The following is an 18362-nucleotide window of genomic DNA, read 5'->3' as shown; positions in this document are numbered from 1 at the left end:
AATGTGACCATTAAAATTTGTAGCAACAGCTAGCATCCACTTAGTTTAGCTTAGACTGAAAACAGCTAACCTGGCTGAGTCCGAAAACCGACAATTTTCCTACTTATATTTTGTTTTTACATATTTAAAAAAAATAAAGATAAATCATGTTAAAAGGAGAGACTGAGATGTACTGCTAGGCGGAATTTTCTACCATTAAACACAGCCAGGCTAACAGGCTAACTTTCCTCATATGTTTCTACTAATGCTAAGATAACCGGTTGCTAGTTTAGCTAGTTAGCTTCATATTTAACGGACAGATTTGAAAATGGGAGTAACGTTTTTCCCTAATCCAACAAGTAAGTAAATTAACATATTTTCTCTTAAAGTCAAACTATTAATTTAAGGAAAAAAGTTTAAAGCTTCTTAAATATTAATAATATTTAGTTTAGCTTTCATATTCTTGAATTCATTGAAGTTTGTTACTTTTTCCCCCATTAAAAGACAATTACATTTTTCTTTTCTGAATCAATAAGGAGTCCTGGGCAGTACATGTTTTTATTTTGGGTTATATAAATAAAATTTACCTGGCTAGCTTCCTCTTCTTGATGAGAAAAAGCAAGAGACTGGCACCTTTTGTAGAAAAATGAAAAAATATTCTCATTTATTGAGGTAATTTTCTCTAGAAAAAAATTGAGGTAACAATTTGCATAGTATAACTTCCATAAATTTACACACACACACACCCATGTAGTAGTAAGAAAAATGCCAACAATGTCTCACAATGAAGGAAAAACAATATGAAGTGTGCTTTGAATTTCCCCCTGATGGATAAATCCAGAGGGAACACGATTGAGGTGGAGATTCTTGTTTTTTCTCCAGTATGGAGATAAATATCACAATCTGTATACACTGTAGAAATCTGTATATTTTACTGAACAGCTGGTAAATAAAACACAGTCATGTACAAATACAGTACACACACCTAATTCATGGTGAACAGTGAAATCTGTCATAACTGCTGGTGGTGTTGAACAAATAGCGGTTGTATAAAACTTTAAAAACAGTCAGCCTCTTTTCTAAAACCTCTGAGAAGGATTGTATAAAAATACATTCATCATCTAAATGCTGGTTCGTGTGGGATTGCAGCTGTGCAGATTCCACGTTGTTTAACTGATATGATCTATAAAAATATATCTTTTTGTTTTTTTTTCTTCTTCAACAAAAGGGCACTTTTCTAGCACACTAGTATCTGTCTGGTTGGTTCAGACTTTGAAAACAATTACATTCTGGAGCAGAGAGGTGGCAGTATTTAGCCCCCCCAAAAAAATCCCTTTGGAAGCTTTTCTTTTTCCTCAATCAGTCATAAAAAGGAAGGAAAAAAAACAACCTTGAACCGTTTTGGAAATACTGAGTTTTTTCCAAACATTCCCCCAAGGCTTTGGCTTGAGGTCTGCCAATTCTTTTCCTGACAGACCGAGGATTACTTCAGAGTGAAAATAAACTTCCTGTCCTGCTTGTGTACAGATCTTTTAACTATGAACCAACACAGAGTCTGAGTATAAAGAAAAAAAACAAAACAACACTGACGACCTGTTCTGTAATAATTAGTGCATTTCTGGCAGGAATATGGTTAAATGCAGCCATGTTGTTAACACCTGTCCAAACATTTACCTGTCTAAAACACAGGGAGGCCATTTCTAGAAAGTGAATGACATTGTACAACCCTACATCCAGTTCTGTGTTGACTATCTAAAGTGACTGAGAAACATTTCAGTTGATTTAAACAAAACAGAATTTACAATCAACAAGCCACCAACGCAGGGAGGCAGACACGTGAATACACCTGTACGACCTGTAGAGGACACTTGTATGTGTGTAGTCATACCCAGCCAGTCTGTTGGCTGCTACTGAGACACAACTTGGCTGATACTCTCTTCTTTATAATAAAAAATACAACTGTACACAAAACACAAACATCACCATTTTTTTTTTTTTTTAAATACCTACATATAAACACCATATACAAGAAGTTCACAAAGCAGAACCAGGTTTTAAAAAGGAGTCCTCCTTCTTTTTCTTTTTTTTTTCCTTATTTAGAAAAATAGACTAAAAACACCACCCATCCTCCCAGGATATAAAATGCCCAAAGACAGAGAGGGAAGAGAAAGAGCGAAAGGTGGGGCTGTGCTGATATCGTCTCGCTGAGTGGTCAGGCTGCAGCGGAGGAGGAGGAGGGGGATTGTGGTCCTATAGCGGCCGGTCTTTGTCCTGAGTTACTTGCTGTGTGTAGAAGAGGATGTAGGCCTGAGCTCGGCAGACCTCGTCCACTGAACACACATTCAGCTTAGAGTCATTACAGTGAACCCAGAAGCCTGCAGGAGAAGACGAGCAAAAACAATCAGTCAGTAGTTGGACTAATATCAAGAGCGTAGGTTTGGTCTTTTTTTTTTTAGAATGCTTAATGCTGTCAACCTTGTGGTTTATAAACATATAAGATCTGAATTTACATTCAGAAATGTGTTAATATTTAAATCAAACTATGCACAGTAAACAGATCAAAACTAAAACTAAGAAATTACCCTGTGTTATAATAGCTCACACATTGACATCAGAACTGGACTGTGGTGACGTTAAACGTAAGTTAGTAATTTACAATTCCATAATAGCATATATTCAATCACACTATCATTTCAAACCCTGAAGATGAACCTGTGTCCTCATCAGCTGCTCTACTTACTACAAAATAATTCATTCATGGTGACATTCTCATGGGATTTCTCGACAGAAATTCAGCTCATACTTTACATATATCCACCATATCATGTTCACTCCTGCTAGAAACTTTCACCTAACTCGAGTCTGTAAATTGATGTCATCAATTTGCATAAATGAAGGTAGAAAAAAAATGTAATCTATGGTACTGTGAAATGGTTGTATGCTTGCAATTTAGAATGAATGGTCTAAATAAATGCTGAAACTGCTGGCATCGTCGGAGAGAAAAAAGACAAGCTAATCAGATGTAATTTCAAACTCATATATTCAATTTACATTTCTTATTAGCAGCATTTTAAGTGTAGTCTCAACAGGATCGCAAAAATGTCCTGCTGTCTATATGTTGTGGATGCTCCAGTAGCGTCTCACACCTGATGTCAATCCGCTGCCTTCAAAAACCTACTGAAGTTAAATCCCACCGTGCTCTCTACTCACCTCCTTCTGTGTTGTAGCAGTATGCAGTGTAGTGGCCGGAACCGAAGCCCTTCCCATGATGCATCACCACAGCGGAGAGTTCGTAGAGGAAGTGCTTGGGGCGCGGTGAGCCTGCGGAGCCGGGGCTGCTGGGACTGGAGCAGGGCACGCCTTTGGGCGACGGCTCCCGGCAGCAGTAGGGCTCCATGTTGAGGAGCTGGTCGAAGCTGACGTGGACTCCGATCTTCTCCCGGTGGTTCCGCCCAGACCACCTGAGGACCATCACAGCACAGAGACAGTCACGCACTGAGCGACTAGTCTGCATCGCAGCTGAGCCAAAACTTCACATGGACTAAAGACAGTCTCGTCTGGTTTAACCCTGTTGTTTTTGCTGATTTATAAACCCAAAGTTTAAACAGTGTATTTGTTTTTGTGGTTTAACTCCAATCTTTCAACTTAAGTTCAAACATGAACATCACAGTTGTGAGCTTTCACAGAATCACCACATGTATGGCAATATAAAGCAAATAAGATCTCTGTTTTTGATATGACGTTATGGGAGTCTTCAATTATATTTTTGTTGTGTATTTATGCTTTCATTTCATAAAAGCTACTTTGCACTAATTTTGCAAAGGAGCAGTTTTAGGGACATATATCTCACACAAGTTGTGTTGTTTATCCAGCTGCTAACATGCCAGCCAGTAAGAGTCAGGCTTTTATGACTCAGCATCAATATTCATATTAAAACTGCTCCCAACTTTGTAATCATCGTTGTTGTTGTTGTTGTGTGCCTGCAGGGATGACAGAAGTCGTATTTAATTGAATGAGCGAGGCAGACTGACTGACTCTGGTGTTGCGTCATCTCACCTGAAGCGTTTGAGGTGAAGCCGCAGGACCTGAGGCAGTTTGTGGACCATCAGCTTTTTCTGTGCTTCAGTCAGCGTGACTGGTTTGGAGGAGGTCCGGCGTCGAGCAGCTGCACGCAAGAGGAGTGAGTTAACACGTAGTACAACATCATACAAACACCACTCTGCTGCCTGTCGTCTGATCTTTGCGACCAGTGGCAAAGAAATAAATAATTATATATAATTAAATGTTAATGTTGCACAACATCTGAGAGGCTGTAATCAGAGATTTGATGAAGTTTAGCAAGGAAAAAAAACATTCTCATCTTTTCCCTCCTTTTATCCAGATAATGACTAATGACTTCAGTAATGACTTCTAAATTAGGACAAAGGTGTAAATATTTTCTATGAAATACTAACTCAATATTATCAGGGACAGCTAGGGGCATTTTTTATTCTTATAGATAACTTAGTTTAATCATATTCCACACCACTCACTCAGCCTCTCTGCAAATGAATGACAATATTTCTGGCATTACAACCACACCTCTAAAAACAGGGGACTTAATGGCGTCTGTGCAACCTATTGCTTAAGACAGTGACCTCTGTTTCCAACCAGGCCCGTTAGATGCCATTTTTCATTTTCTACCATCTCTTTCTCTAAAGGGTAAAAAGGGGGGAAGTTATAATTCATTAATTCAACACCAGACAAGTTGGCTGTTAACTTGATGATGTTCCACTACAATTATTTTGTTTTTTCCACACTGGCTGTTTCAAGTCCTTCAAGGAACCATGATATGCTATACTCAAAAGCAACCTAGGATCTTTATGGCAAAAGTAAAAATGTCCATATTTTAGTTTTTTCCTCTCCAAACCGGCTTCATAAATGTTAAGGAAGTAGATCATTTAAATTGGGGAAGGAACATAAGAGACAGACCATGTCATAATAATCCCAGATATAAATGTGTTTATATCAGTGTGAAATACCTGACATCTTAAAAGATAAACCGTGTGTATGTTTACATTATTCAACTCACAGTTACACTGGTCACAGGCGTAGATGTTTCCCTCCAGTGCTTCAGTCTCTGTGAACTTGGCCAGCATTTCCGTCAGATGGCACGAAGCCTGTGCAGCCGACTCCCTGCTATTACTGTGATACCGCTCGGGGAACTCCAGAGACAGATCCCAGAAAGGCTCCACAGTGTTGGAGCGATGGTCGCACGCCAGGCACGTCACCTGCATGGGTGAGAGTGAGGGAAATAAAGAGATGAGCGAGTCACAGGAGAAGGGTATGGTGGTATATTAAACATATAATCCAACCGTTGTGTAAATATTTCTCTTGTAGCCGTCCTGTGTGCCTTCCTGTCTGTTTATACCATCTCTAAACTACAAGAAGTAAAGTTCATGAAGAATACAAACTTAAACCGTCACACTTTAGGCATAGTGATTACTAGTTTACAGCCACAGGGCCGAGATACCCCCAAAACCCTTGCAGACACACAGCCCCTCTATTCAGCATGAGCAGGTGTCACAGTGTGTGCTCAGCCTCTACAAGTAGACACCGATCTCTTGTCCTCACACTAACCCTCCACACTCCCTGCAGCCTCTTCTATCAGCTACTTGGAAGAACCTGATTGATTCATGTCCATGAATCCAAGTATTATCATTTTAATCAGCTGATCCCATGTCAGTGAGTGCACAACCAGGACGTGCAATAAAACCTTTAGTCTTTTTTTTTTTATGACTTATGTTAGTTATTCTTGGGAGAATGAAGTGGAACTATTACACTTTCGGTTTGACACTACAACACTACAGCTGAGATATCACAGAAGACGAAATTACAAAAATTTCCAACTAAAAGGTTGTTTTTAATATAAGATGAAAATCTTGTTTATTCTACTTGTTTATGTGAGAACATTGTTTTGTCGAACAATTACAGTGAATAGAAACAAAACAAATCCCCAAATAAACCACTAAAGGAGCATGAATGCAAGTGACAATATTTATATAACAATATTTGGACATGAACAATGAGAGTGAAAAATAATATGAGAACTGAGAATGGAAAATAATTAAAAGACAATAAAACAATAAACAACAGTATGAAATCCATCCAAATCAGACCTTGAAAATATTATCAATTTATATTTCATGTCAGTGTTGGAAGATTAACCTTCACTTAAGGATTTTAAGAAAGAAATCCATCAAGTCTAATTTAATCTGATTTATGAATTAAGCCGTGCTCTGGTTTAGCTGAAGGGTGACACATGGGTAGAGCGTGCAGGATAGTAACGACATTAACACGCCCACTCACTCGCTGTGAACTCTCCGGACAATTACCTGCTCTATTCAAACATCAGCTCAACTGAATATTAAAACAGACTTTGCACTTTGGAGCTGGCAGGGTAAAGTCCGGTTAACGCCCAGTTCAACTGGTGCGGGGCGTTTGTGTTCCCACGTATATAGCTCCACTGGGTGATGTCTAGAGAGGTTCAGAGTTGCAGTGCATGTGTGAAAACAGCTTTTGTGATACAGTTCAGCCGGAGCCCCATGATGGCTGTTGAATTATCAATGCAACCAGTATGTGTGGGCAGATCTGAGTGGGTGAATGTGTGCATGCACCAGGTGTGAGTCAGATGAAGCTTGTGATAACTGCTGAGTTATTCACTGGTTGTTAAGTAAGTTGATTACAGGTGTGTGTGTGTGTGTCATACCTGGCTGAGAAGCTGGCCATGAAAGATGGTGTTGACCACACTGAGCACCTGCTTGATGAGTCGTTTCTGTGTCTGTGGGACTCCTGCGGTGGTCGTGTGCGTGCCGGTGCTCTCCAGCTCGTGCTGCACCTTGTCCAGCAGCTCACACAGGAACTCCTGAGCGTCCTGCTGAGCGTAGCCCCTGAACGCTGGGATCAGCTGCCACACCGAGTGGAGCATGGCAAAAGGTGATACCAGCGCCCACTTTCCGGACCACATGACCTGGAACAAGGTGTGCAGCTCGTGGCAAAGAGAAATGTGCTTTGAACTGGGCTCTTTGGGTTGTATCAGCTCCATGCTGCGGGCCCGTGATGCCCCGCCACTCAGCCCTGCCCCAGAGCATGAGCTGCTCTGGGGTCCCTTCCTCTGGGACAGGAGGGGGGACTGGGATGAGGCCTTCCCTGCCAGTTGACCGTGGACGGCAGATGCCAGTAGTTCCAGTGCCTGGGTCAGGTCCAGGCGCAGAAAGCATTCCCTGAAGACATGTAGGTGACTTAGCACCTGCAGGATGGAGTTCATATAACAGGTGTTGCCTAAATTCCTAAGGCCTGTCACTCCGGGGGTGACTGTGGGACGCCGCTTAAAGGGGGAGCCACCCTGTTTGGTACTCTGCTTGCGGCGGGAAGGTGTTTGGGCAGTACGTGGGGTCGCTGAGGGCGTTTTGGGCTTTGATTTGGTGGTAGAGGAGCGGCTCCGGAGCTTGGTAGTTGGTTGGACCTTTTTTGTCCGTCTAGCTTTTTTGGGGGTAGCAGCAACAGGACTTTGAGTCCGTGGCCTGCGGGTGGGAATCTGGGGCACAGGGGTTTTCGCCTTGTTGTTCTGAGATGGCGTTGTAACTGCCGCATCTGCAACTCTCTGGCGCTTCCGACGTAAACGCCGACTCTTCCTCAAAGGAGCATTCCCCAGCTCCTCCTGTAGCTGCCTCTTTAGAGCCTTCCTCCTCTCCCTCGCCTCCCTTTTCTGCTCCTCCTCCTCCTCTCTCTTCCTCTCCTCCTCCTCCCTCTTCTGTCCGCATTCAGTCAGTCCAATCCAGAAGCGAAAGACACGTCCCATAAGCGCCCTGCGGCGGTGCCAGAGGGCAGTAAACATCCTGTCCTCGTCTCTCAGCTGCAGCTCGCGGGCACCAGATGGCATGAGGGCGTCAGGGGCAGCACTAGCAGAGCGGAGGGTGCGCCCACTGCGGGTTGTAACCTCATAGCGTTGGCTCTGAATGGCGCTGAGTGTACTACGAAGCAGCTTGAGGTCTCCGGTGGCGTTATCATTCAGGACATAGTCGTCACACAAATAACAAAAAACATAAAGTTCATTAACCTCCATAGCCAACGGGTGGTGCTGCTGCTGGAAGTGCTGCAGAGCATGTTCCTCGATGTAGCGCCCGCACGCCACATGAGCACAGCCCAGGCAGGCCCATATGGACTCAGTGGTGTTGCAGTCGACGCAGTGCCACTTCTGGGGGTTGAGGATGGAGTGGTCTGGGGCCAGCCGCAGCCGCCCAACATGCTTACACCTGTCCATTACACACACCTGCCCACTGAGCTGGCTGACTGTGTCAGTCAATAACTGACAGTCTGTGTGAGTCTGGGTGTGCGTGTCAATGTTTCACACTAGCTTCATATCACCATGGTGATCCGAGAACTGGGACCCTTCCAGGGCATGGTGGTGTCTAGAGCAGAGAGAACAGGTCTGGTTAGTCAAAACAGTGTGTGTTTTATATTTAAAAAATCTTTTAAATTTAAAAAAATATATTTTCCCCATTGATGCACATTTGGTGGTTTCTTACATCATAATGACATCCTATTCTTTTCCTTCAAACAGATCAAGCCACACAATAAAATTATCATCTCAAAGTCACGACATCTGACCGCCAATTTTATGACTGTTTTATGAGGCCATAGCTACACACAGTTAACTGGCAAACTGCCAGGAGGCATTAATATTTCCCTACAGTAACATAGGCCAACAGTGAACTCACTGGTTGATAAACATGACTGCACTGAGTGTTGCCAGACACTTCCACTCAAAAGCAGAAAGGTGTGTAAGTAACGAGGACTGTTAAACCTGGATGTGAGGACATCTACAAGACAAACCTCTTCCAGAAATAGTCACTAAAAAAAACTCAGTGGGCGCAGTGACAGTAGCACGATGATTTTACATGGATATGATGATATTTTCCTCTATCAAAAGCTTCCTAATGTGAGGGACAGCTAATGCACCATGAAGAAGCTCCAGGATTTGCCTCTTGATTAAATCCCAGTCTTTGTTTTTTAAAGCTTCTAACTGCAAGAGAGTTGTTCAAAAACAGAAAACCCAAAAATCTGTCTCCAATCCAACCTCCTCTGGTTTCTTTTCACATCCCGGGGGTTGGTGTACCTCAGCTGACAAAGTGTGGATCCTTGAGTGGGCTGAGCCCTATCTAGCCCCCCCACCCTACTGAGGTCAAAGAAGTAAGATTATCCAACAAAAGGGGGACTGGGCTTGCAAAGTGCTGCGCCTTTTGTCTGGGTACAGAACTTTTCTGTAACCTTTTCTGCAGTAATGGAAGACGGGACACCAAGGAATGAAAATTGACTGATGGATAATGGTTTAGATGACAGAGAAGGAAAGTGTTGAGATGCTGGAATAAAGGAGGATGAGCAAACATAAGGTCTCCAACTTCAGAAATGTCTAGTTAAAAACTATTAAGCAGTATTATTCCTTCATTTCATTAAACACATTAAAAAAGCAAATCAAGCATGAGGCGTTTGTTTACCAGTTATATTGTGGGAGTGGGCGTGTTTATTCAATAAGTGTTGATCAGACTGTGCTGCTATGAGTGCCTGCAGGCACTGTGATATAAATAAAATCTCAGTGCTGTCAAGGATCCAAGACAGATCCTGCTGAGTTGATAACTAACCACATGTCTTGCTAAATCGTACAGCATGACATCCTTAAACGCAGAGCCTTCAGTTGGACTCGCATCACGATAAGCAATAAACAAGAGTCAGCAACTTTGATAAGGATAATCCGCATTATAAGTTACTGTAATCACCATATGGCTTCAGGAACAATGCCACTGAGTTGATATGTGGAAGAAGTGCTGTCTAATAAAGCAAACAATACGAGAACTCAGTGGAGAGTTGCTCCAGAGTTTGTAATGTAACTGAAGTTTTTACCAGCAGCTTAGCGCGCTTCGCCTGGTTTGTCCTTGTGACTGCATGGTCTTAAGTGGCTGTACACCTCACCGCCTCACATAAACTCTGAGTAAAAAAAGCCACAGCATGCCACGAACAGCCAGCGTAGCCGTTAAACAAACTGCAAAACGAGAGACACGATAAGGTTGACGAAACGATTCAACTTTAAAGCCCATCTCCCACAGCTAAGGTGAGCTAGCCACGGCTAACATGTAATTGATACAGCTATAAGGAGTTGCGATTCCAAAATACTGAAATCAAACACACAGAAAATATAAAATGCCATAAAAAACCACAAAAAATAAATGTCTAATATAGCTTAAAATAACACTAGAGCCTACGCAAACAAGCGCCACTTACATTGGCTCTACCGCTTTTATTGTATATATTACAGAGAGCAGAGAGCCCTAGCTAAGATTAGCCTAGCATGCTAGTTAGCATTAGCCAGCCAGGGCTAGCAGCGATAATCCTAACAAGTTCATGCGTTAGCCGGAGGTCAGCTCCCGGAGCGAGGCACGGCTTCCAAAAGAACCCAACCTGCCGGGTGGGTTCTAACGAGAACGAATGTACCATCATCTCTTCTGTAACATATGTACCAGAGAAATCACTGTATAGAAAGAAAACACCGTACCGAGCCTCTCCTTCATGGCAGTAACTCCTCTGTTTCTAAAATGATCGCCATCTTGTCAGTCCCTGTCGCGTGGTGTTGGCTCGAGCGCGTCCTCGATACGTGACGTGTTGTTGTTGTTGTTGATGATGATGTTGTGGTTGAAGATGTTTACTCATCTTCTGTAAAAACAATATAATTTTAGCTCCTCTTGATGATAGTAGTTCAGTGTTAGTTTTATTGTAGTTTAAGTGATTTGTCACGTGTTTGGTATTCCTGTCAGTTATTGCTACATGTATTAAGAGTACAAGTAGTACTCTTCATTTATTTTGTGTAGTACAGTGGCGGAGGAAGTACTCTCAAAACTTAAAGAATACCGGTCAATATATTCTACATTTTTCTTTTACTCAATAAATCCCTTAAAATGAACAAATAGCTAATCTAATTAATAATAACAATAAGAGAGCTCCACTGTTGCCCCAAAACTATTAAAACACAACAGTAAGCCACAACTTTGAACTCATGTTCCTCTATTACAATACACACGGGCATTGTGGTTCATGTTGAGTCAGTTCCACACACACCATAGTGCTACCAAATCAAATTAGTTCTGCAAAAACGCACAATTTATTCCTGTCTGAGCAACATTTGCTAAAACCCACAGTGAGCAGCTGTTGAGAAATATAAAAAGACAGAAGCCACATTATTAATATGAATTTGTAACTAAACCAGAGACTAAAGTTGTCAAAAGTATCAGAATAAAAAGTAGAATATTTGCCTCTGTAGTATGGAGGAGTAAAAAAAAAAAGTAGCAGAGGATGGATATTCAAGTAAAGTACAAGTACATAAAAACTGTACTTAAGTAAATGTACTCAGTTACTTTCCATCACATGTGTAGTTTTTATAGAGTCACTTTTCATGAAAATAATCATCAAGCCAAAGAGAGATAAAAAATCACTGCTTTGCTCTGATACTGAAATAGAAGCAATGCGATTTTACACCACTAGATGGGAGTGTTGTATTAACTTTTAACTGCTATCCCTTATAGTATTTAACATCCTTTGGATAATTGATGGATTTGATTTATTAAACCCATGCTGTGCTTGTCAAATGATTTTGGTTTCAAGTCTATTTTATATACAAAGTCCCATAATTACAAATCACAAATCTGTCTTTGGCTTTACCAGGTGGGGGTTGCCGTCTTAGACCTGCCTCTATCCATACATCATCCCAATATTTTCTCATTTTCAGACATTCCCACAATCCCACATAAGTCTTAGGAGTAATGAAGACTACGTATATATTTCCAACAGTCTGGAGCTGGTGTTTGTTTGCTGCACCAATCGTCTTTGTATGTTGAGTTTCCCATTTATCTCTGATACAGTGTGCTGTCTGCTGTAATGCCTTCATGTACCCATTATTTAAACCTATTCTTTTTTTCATATTTGACATCATGTTTTGTTATTGCAGGAACCAAAACTGCTCATCCACTCTGTATTTTCCCTCACATACGGAATATTTTAATTGCAGATGCCTCCGTTTCTGCCTCCATCTCTCTCCATCTGCAGCTGCCCGTCTCAGGTAATGTGATCTTACAACTATGCCAGTTTTTTTCCTTAACTTTAAGCCCCCTCTCTTCCATTTTTATGGATCATAAGTGTGTGTGTGTGTGTGTGTGTGTGTGTGTATTATCCGTTGCCCTGAAGTTTAGGAACCAGGTATTTTAAAGTCTTGTGTGCTGGTGTGAGATGCAAATGTAGCACTTTATGCTGGTTAATGGGGGCTGCTGGCACTCACAGTGTAGATGCTATCAGTCTAAGATAGTGTTTTTATAAGAAAACAACACTTGTACTGTCTCTACTCTAACATCATCAACCACAATGGATAAAAATTTAACCATTAAATGCTAAATTATACAAAAAAATGTTATTATAACCCATAATGAATCCCAATATAAACATGACGGTAATTTCACATTAGGTAAACATCTCTGCAAGAGTGTGAAGGGAGGAGTAGAGTTTCATTCAGGAAACTGTGCCTGAAGGAGGATGTTTCATCTCATCACACGCACGTGAAGAATCCCTCTCATGCACTGATTAGTGGGGAGCTGATCCATACAAGCTCTCTAAAACCTCCTAGTGTGGTAGTAGTTGTGTATGTGTGTGTGTGTGTGTGTGTTCGTTTTTATTTTTTAATGCGAGTGCGTTTATGACAATAGACCAGAGGCTTGTGTGAGAGAGATTAAGGCGCATTTGTGAGTGACTTAGAGAAAGAGGTATGTGTTGATGTGCCATGCGATGCCTGTGAATCACCTCTAATGTTTTTCTCCCTCTATGTCCCCGGGCCTTTCCCGCCTTCATGTCCACACATGCTAACCCTCCCTCCCTCCCTCCCTCCCTCCCTATCCTCTTTTCATCTGCACTCTCTCTCACTCATACACTCACATTTTTCTGTTACTGTACTTGCGAGGACCCCATGTTGATTCACTGATGTCTTTTTAAAGCTGCATTCATCACTAGTTTTCATTTTAAGATTGAATCAAATGACCTCGGCTGTTGCTTGTAGTGATTTGTCCAAAGAGTTATATCTCAACCTTGTAGCCTGACCTCGCTTTGGTGCTTCTTTTAGCTCATTGTTTTGGTTTTACGGCAGATTTACTGAATGGTTCAATGTCACTTTCCTCATGAGCCCTTGTTCTCCGGAAACAAGCAAATAAAACCCAGTGCACTCGACCTGCTCAGCACCAAACCATGCACCAAGCTTTAAAGTAGAAGTCTGATATTTCCACATAATTAAAGGCACCATCAGCGCTATGGAGCAATGTTATGACAAGTGGGCCAGCGCTTTGTTTATACTGTGCAACCGACCACAAGGACACGGGCGGTATCAACAGCTGGTGGCAGCACTGCGCCAAGAAGTGTGATAAACATGTTTGTTAGACGTCAAGGATACACACAATATGTTTCAGATAGAAACTATGAATGCAGACTGTTTTCAAGAAAAAACTCCACCCTTTTTTTTTATTATTCTCTTCTGTCGTCTGGTAGATCTCCTGTTATGTTTAGGGCAGCAGCAACAATTTTTTGTTTTGAATAAATTTTGCATGACTGAACAAGACACATAAATGCATCAACAGTGGAATCTGATTGCAAAGATGGAAGTGTTCACCTGGAAGGTACAGAAAAAACAAAGGAGGATTTTACACAATACCAGTACACGCTGTGGCTAAACCATAAACCACAGAGTGCTAACCTTATACCATTATCTTGCAAAAGTGAGAACCAATGAAATGGAGTTGCTTTAAAGGACCAGAGTGTAGGATTTAGTGGCATATAGCAGCGTAAATACCAACGTGGCCTTCAGGTATCATTCTAAGCTAACGAAAACTTGATCCATAGTTTCAGGTGATTATACACGAATGGAAACAATAGATCCCCATAAACCCGACACACTGGTCCTTTAAAAGAGTTTCTCCTTGTTTCAAAACCTGGGTCTGGTAAGGATAGAAATTCATAAGCGAGCTCACATAGAAACATGTGGCTTTGCAGCCCGTTTTCAGTGAGAAGAGGTTGGTAATTTCAGTGAAAGGAAGCCATTCCGGTGGGTTTCATGGTGGTGTAAACGCAGCTGGTTACGGTGTTGGTTTTGTGGCAGGTGAAAACACAGGTGCTGGTGAAGCCAGAGGAAATGCTTTACAGCCTGTACACAAACACATCTCCTGTAATTTCTCCTCCTGAGATTTTCAGCCTGAATGTTAACGTTGGCGACTTGACAGCTTCTGAGGTTTAATCTGTTTTTTAAAAGTCGTGAGAGGCTGTTTTTCCTCCTCGGACCGTCTGCCTGTTGTCACGTTGACGTGTGGGTTGGTTCATAATGACTCGATGACATCAGGTCCTTGTTTGCATGGCTGTATAATAATCAGCAGTAGCGTCTCAATCACTCTGCTATGTCAACATGGTCCTCCCTGTTCTGGCTTGCTCCGATGCTCCTCAGGTAGAAAAACATTCCTGATGCGTGTGTGCATGCATGTGTGTGTGTGAGTGTGTGTGTGTGTGTGTGTGTGTGTGTGTGTTTTCATGTGCTATAAAGTAAAACCAAAGAGCATGGATTGTTTCTGAGGACAGAGCTGGATATTTTTAGCTGAAGGACTCCAGTGAAGGACGTTCAGGCTTCCTTTGCCTCAATCTTCTCATTTCCTCTGTAAGTGAATCACAGCTGATGGGATAATACTGAACACATGACTCACTTATCCAGCACACGCTTCCTCTGACCATACGGCAAAGAACAAAAAAGATTCCCTCTTTCCATATTTTCTGCCTTTACTTCCCTCCTTCTACTCTCCTCTGGAGCCTCCTTAGATAACCAGCTAACAAACCTAACATTAGATTGAAGAGTAAAAGAGGTGATATGGAATAAGGTCGACATATCTGACCTGAAACTTGATAAATGCTGTCTAATAATGATGTGAATCTTGAAGATGTTGAATCACTTTCCACAAGAATAAAACAACATTCCCCAAAATATGAAATGCAATGCCAATAATATCGACTAAGTCAGTAAATAACATCAAAAAACCACATTTGGCGCAGAGAAAACTTATATATAGCCCCTTTAATTCATTAGGAAACTCGTCCAAATGGCTGTTTGATCACTTCTGGAAAAGGGCTGCAGATCTCCTGCAAAATCTCCTTATAGACAGATTATTAATTTACAACCACAGGCTTGATGAGTTGAAGAACCCAAGAATGTATTAACATTCAGCCTATAGTTACAGGTGACTGACTAACTCTTAGCCAAATAGATCCAGCCCATACTTACATGATTGTTTTCTTCTGACCTATGTAGACCTGGTTCCACATACAGCATGACTGTCAGATGCTACTTCCACATCTGGACCAATTCTGGCGCCCGTACAGATAATATTATGTTCGTCAACCAATATCAAAATAAAGGATAAGAGCCGAAATCTGCACAGACGTGAAGGTATATGGGCCAGACTTGGGCCGAGGACCCCGGCATATGTTTGGTAATGTCATACTAAAATTCACAGCTGCAAACCTGTTGACCCATTCAAGTGTCGATTGATTATTACCTACATTTATACCTGCTTTATTATGGATTAGAAACACAGCGATGTTATTACCAAATCATTTGATTTAAACAGGACACACTGATGCAGGAGGGTCTTTATTCAACAGGAAGGAAACTTCTTCACTTCAAAAAGTAATAAAAACAGCAACATTTTACAGTATTTTACGTTCTGCACACGACAGCTTATAAAGCCTTTATAACTGGTTCCTTATAGAAACTAGTACCAACATTTTTTAAGTTTTAATGGAGCAACCATTAGTTACTAATAACTTCACCTTCAAACATAATAATGGATTTATGAATGGCTGGTGCAACCCAATCCAGGACCTCTGGGTGCCGGTTGCTGTGTGACACCCATAGCAGACCAGTTTCGAGGCGTCTGTCTCAGGGTGATGGGTGCTGCCAAAGAGGGGCATTGTGACTCCCAGCGAGAGGAGGGGAGGGTGGGGGAGTTATTGTCCCTGAGCCCGCGGGAGCTGCCATGCGCTCCGGGGCCAATAGCAACACAAGAATGCTCATAGGACAAAGGCCATAACTCTATTCTATAGCAACACAAGCGAGGCATTGTGTTCATACAGGCACGCACACACACTTTATACACACATGCATGCATTTGCCATTACTACAATAATACACACACACACACACACACACACATAAAGTATACCGGAGCAAACTATGCATCTGTGCGAGCATGCCAAACACTCATTCATCAACTAGTTTCCCACACCATGCAACCCCCCACAGGACATCTCCATCACAGGCTGAGAATGGCCAGTCAATCTGAGGACAATGAGTGAGCGAGCAAGCAAGAGAGAGAGAGAGAGAGAGAGAGAGAGAAAGAGAGAGGAAGTCCATGGTTCAGCTGAAGCAGTCTATGTTCTTGTGTTGCATCTACACCTCAAGGCCAGTTCCCACCCATCAAACACCTCCATCCCCACCCAACCTGGGGGTTAAAAGTCCATTTAAAATCCTGCTTAAGTAAAAGTAAAAACGTTTTGTGCTGCAACTGGTGAATCAAGTCAGAGCTCCTTTATATATATAGTTAATCCGGTGGTTCTCAATTCAGGGGTCAGGCCCACCTACAGTGGGTCACGGGATAAATCTGCGGGATTGTCAGATGATTAATGGGGGAATATTGGATAATTTGACCTTTTTGGGTCCTGAACAATGATTTAAATGAAACCATGTGAGAAGTTTAGAGAGGGAACCCATGAGGCGCGTTTCCATCCACCTCTTTTTATGCACATATTCAATGTGTGGATTAAAGAACCTGAGTGGAAACAAGAGGAAAAGAGGTTGAAATATCCATAAATAGTTTATAGACTTGACTGAGATAGAGAAGTTGTTTTTATGGATAAAAAAAAGATATGTAATGGAAACATTTTGTGAATAAATCATGACATACATGAAGCATGTGACTCATATGTAACTTTTTAAAATTACACCATTTTGTATAATTTGGAGGTACAAAGCTGGAAAATTAGCTCCAACTCTTAATCTGAAATGCACCCAAGTGATATCTAATATCTGCCCATCAGTATAATGGATGGAAATGTGCATGAACTCACATTTTCTCTTCTGGTTAAAATTTGCATTACATTTGACTGACACTTGGATTTAGACACCTGCAACATGAAAAGGAGGTCCAACTAGACACTGCTTTTTTGTAAAAAGGTCACAAGCCAAAATGATTGTGAACCACTGGATTGATTTTTAATAAAACATTTTATTTAATCATATTTTATTGTAGTAAAATCTATCTGTGAAGTAACCAATGACTCAAACTGTAGGGTGAATGCAGTGGAGCGAAAAGTACAGCAGGATAAAACAGGACAAAATGGAAACACTCAAGTGCAAGTACAGTACTAGAGTAAAAGTACTCAGTTACTTTCCTCCACTGGCCCTGAGGCATTCCTTCCAGACACATTCCTCTTCCTGTATGCACTCGTTCACCCCTTCCCCTGCTGTCTGGAAACAGCTCGGCAGAAATGAGGAGGAGCCGTGACCCCTCTGCCACAAATCTGTGAATGGGCCGCGAATGAGGAAACGTGGGTACAAGAGGCTATCCGGCCTCGGCTGTGAGAAAACATCCACTCCCTCACTCACCTCTCCTTGGCGAGGCGAGGCCGGCAGACAGGTGAGTGACCCCTGACCCGGCCTGCCGCGCAGCGCTGCTCGATGCGCCAGGAATGTGTCCACACCTCTCGGCCAACCACGTCACGGCGAGCGGGCGAGGAGGAGGTGGAAAACACGCACTCTGCCTAAACCCAAACAGAGTGTGTGTGTGTGTGTGCTCGCCCCGGCCTCTCTGTTATGGTCTACATTCTGTGGCGCTGTGTGAATGTAGGGGTGAGTGTTTTGGGAGGGAGAGTGATGGATGACTTAATCTGAAGGGACACACAGAGAGGAAAGGGAGGTGTGTGTGTGTGTGTGTGTGAGAAAGAGCGGGGTGATAAGGATATTTTTGTCCAATTTATGTGAAGTATTTCAAGGCCTGGACAGTTATATCAACTGTTGTTGAGAGTTGGGGATAGTTCTGCTCTGCAACAAGGTTTCAGTGACAAGGAAAGATAGCTGCTCAATGACGAGCAGAAATAGCATGTTTGTTACAACCTTCACTTATTTTTTATAGTTTCAACCATTGCGTCAGTCAGTAATAGTAAGATTGCATTCGCCAAGTAAATTGCTGAGATCTGAGGTCACTACAAAGAAGTCAGACGGGGCA

At 42.0% G+C, this 18362-nt stretch overlaps 1 protein-coding gene and 1 long non-coding RNA gene across 2 annotated transcripts; one reads left to right on the top strand and one right to left on the bottom strand.

Annotated features, from left to right (window-relative positions):
* Positions 1 to 613: 613 nt before the first annotated feature.
* On the bottom strand, positions 614 to 10636 carry usp44 (ubiquitin specific peptidase 44). The gene is made up of 6 exons (XM_056367395.1): positions 10568 to 10636; positions 6728 to 8429; positions 5051 to 5249; positions 4036 to 4144; positions 3190 to 3440; positions 614 to 2354 (listed from the first exon to the last, which is right to left on the bottom strand). Exons 2-6 carry the CDS (start codon positions 8279 to 8281, stop codon positions 2230 to 2232), a joined length of 2238 nt encoding a protein of 745 aa, XP_056223370.1. The 5' UTR covers positions 8282 to 8429; positions 10568 to 10636; the 3' UTR covers positions 614 to 2229.
* Positions 9914 to 15458, top strand: LOC130163297 (uncharacterized). Its single transcript, XR_008826458.1, has 3 exons — positions 9914 to 10126; positions 12074 to 12124; positions 15389 to 15458. It is a non-coding gene; the product is annotated as an uncharacterized LOC130163297 (long non-coding RNA).
* The last annotated feature ends 2904 nt before the right edge of the window (positions 15459 to 18362 follow it).

Source organism: Seriola aureovittata, chromosome 22 (assembly GCF_021018895.1).
Source record: "Seriola aureovittata isolate HTS-2021-v1 ecotype China chromosome 22, ASM2101889v1, whole genome shotgun sequence".
Classification (NCBI taxonomy): Eukaryota; Metazoa; Chordata; class Actinopteri; order Carangiformes; family Carangidae; genus Seriola; species Seriola aureovittata.
The sequence above is the reverse complement of the archived record's forward strand: the minus strand, read 5'-3'. Positions and strand labels throughout refer to the sequence as shown.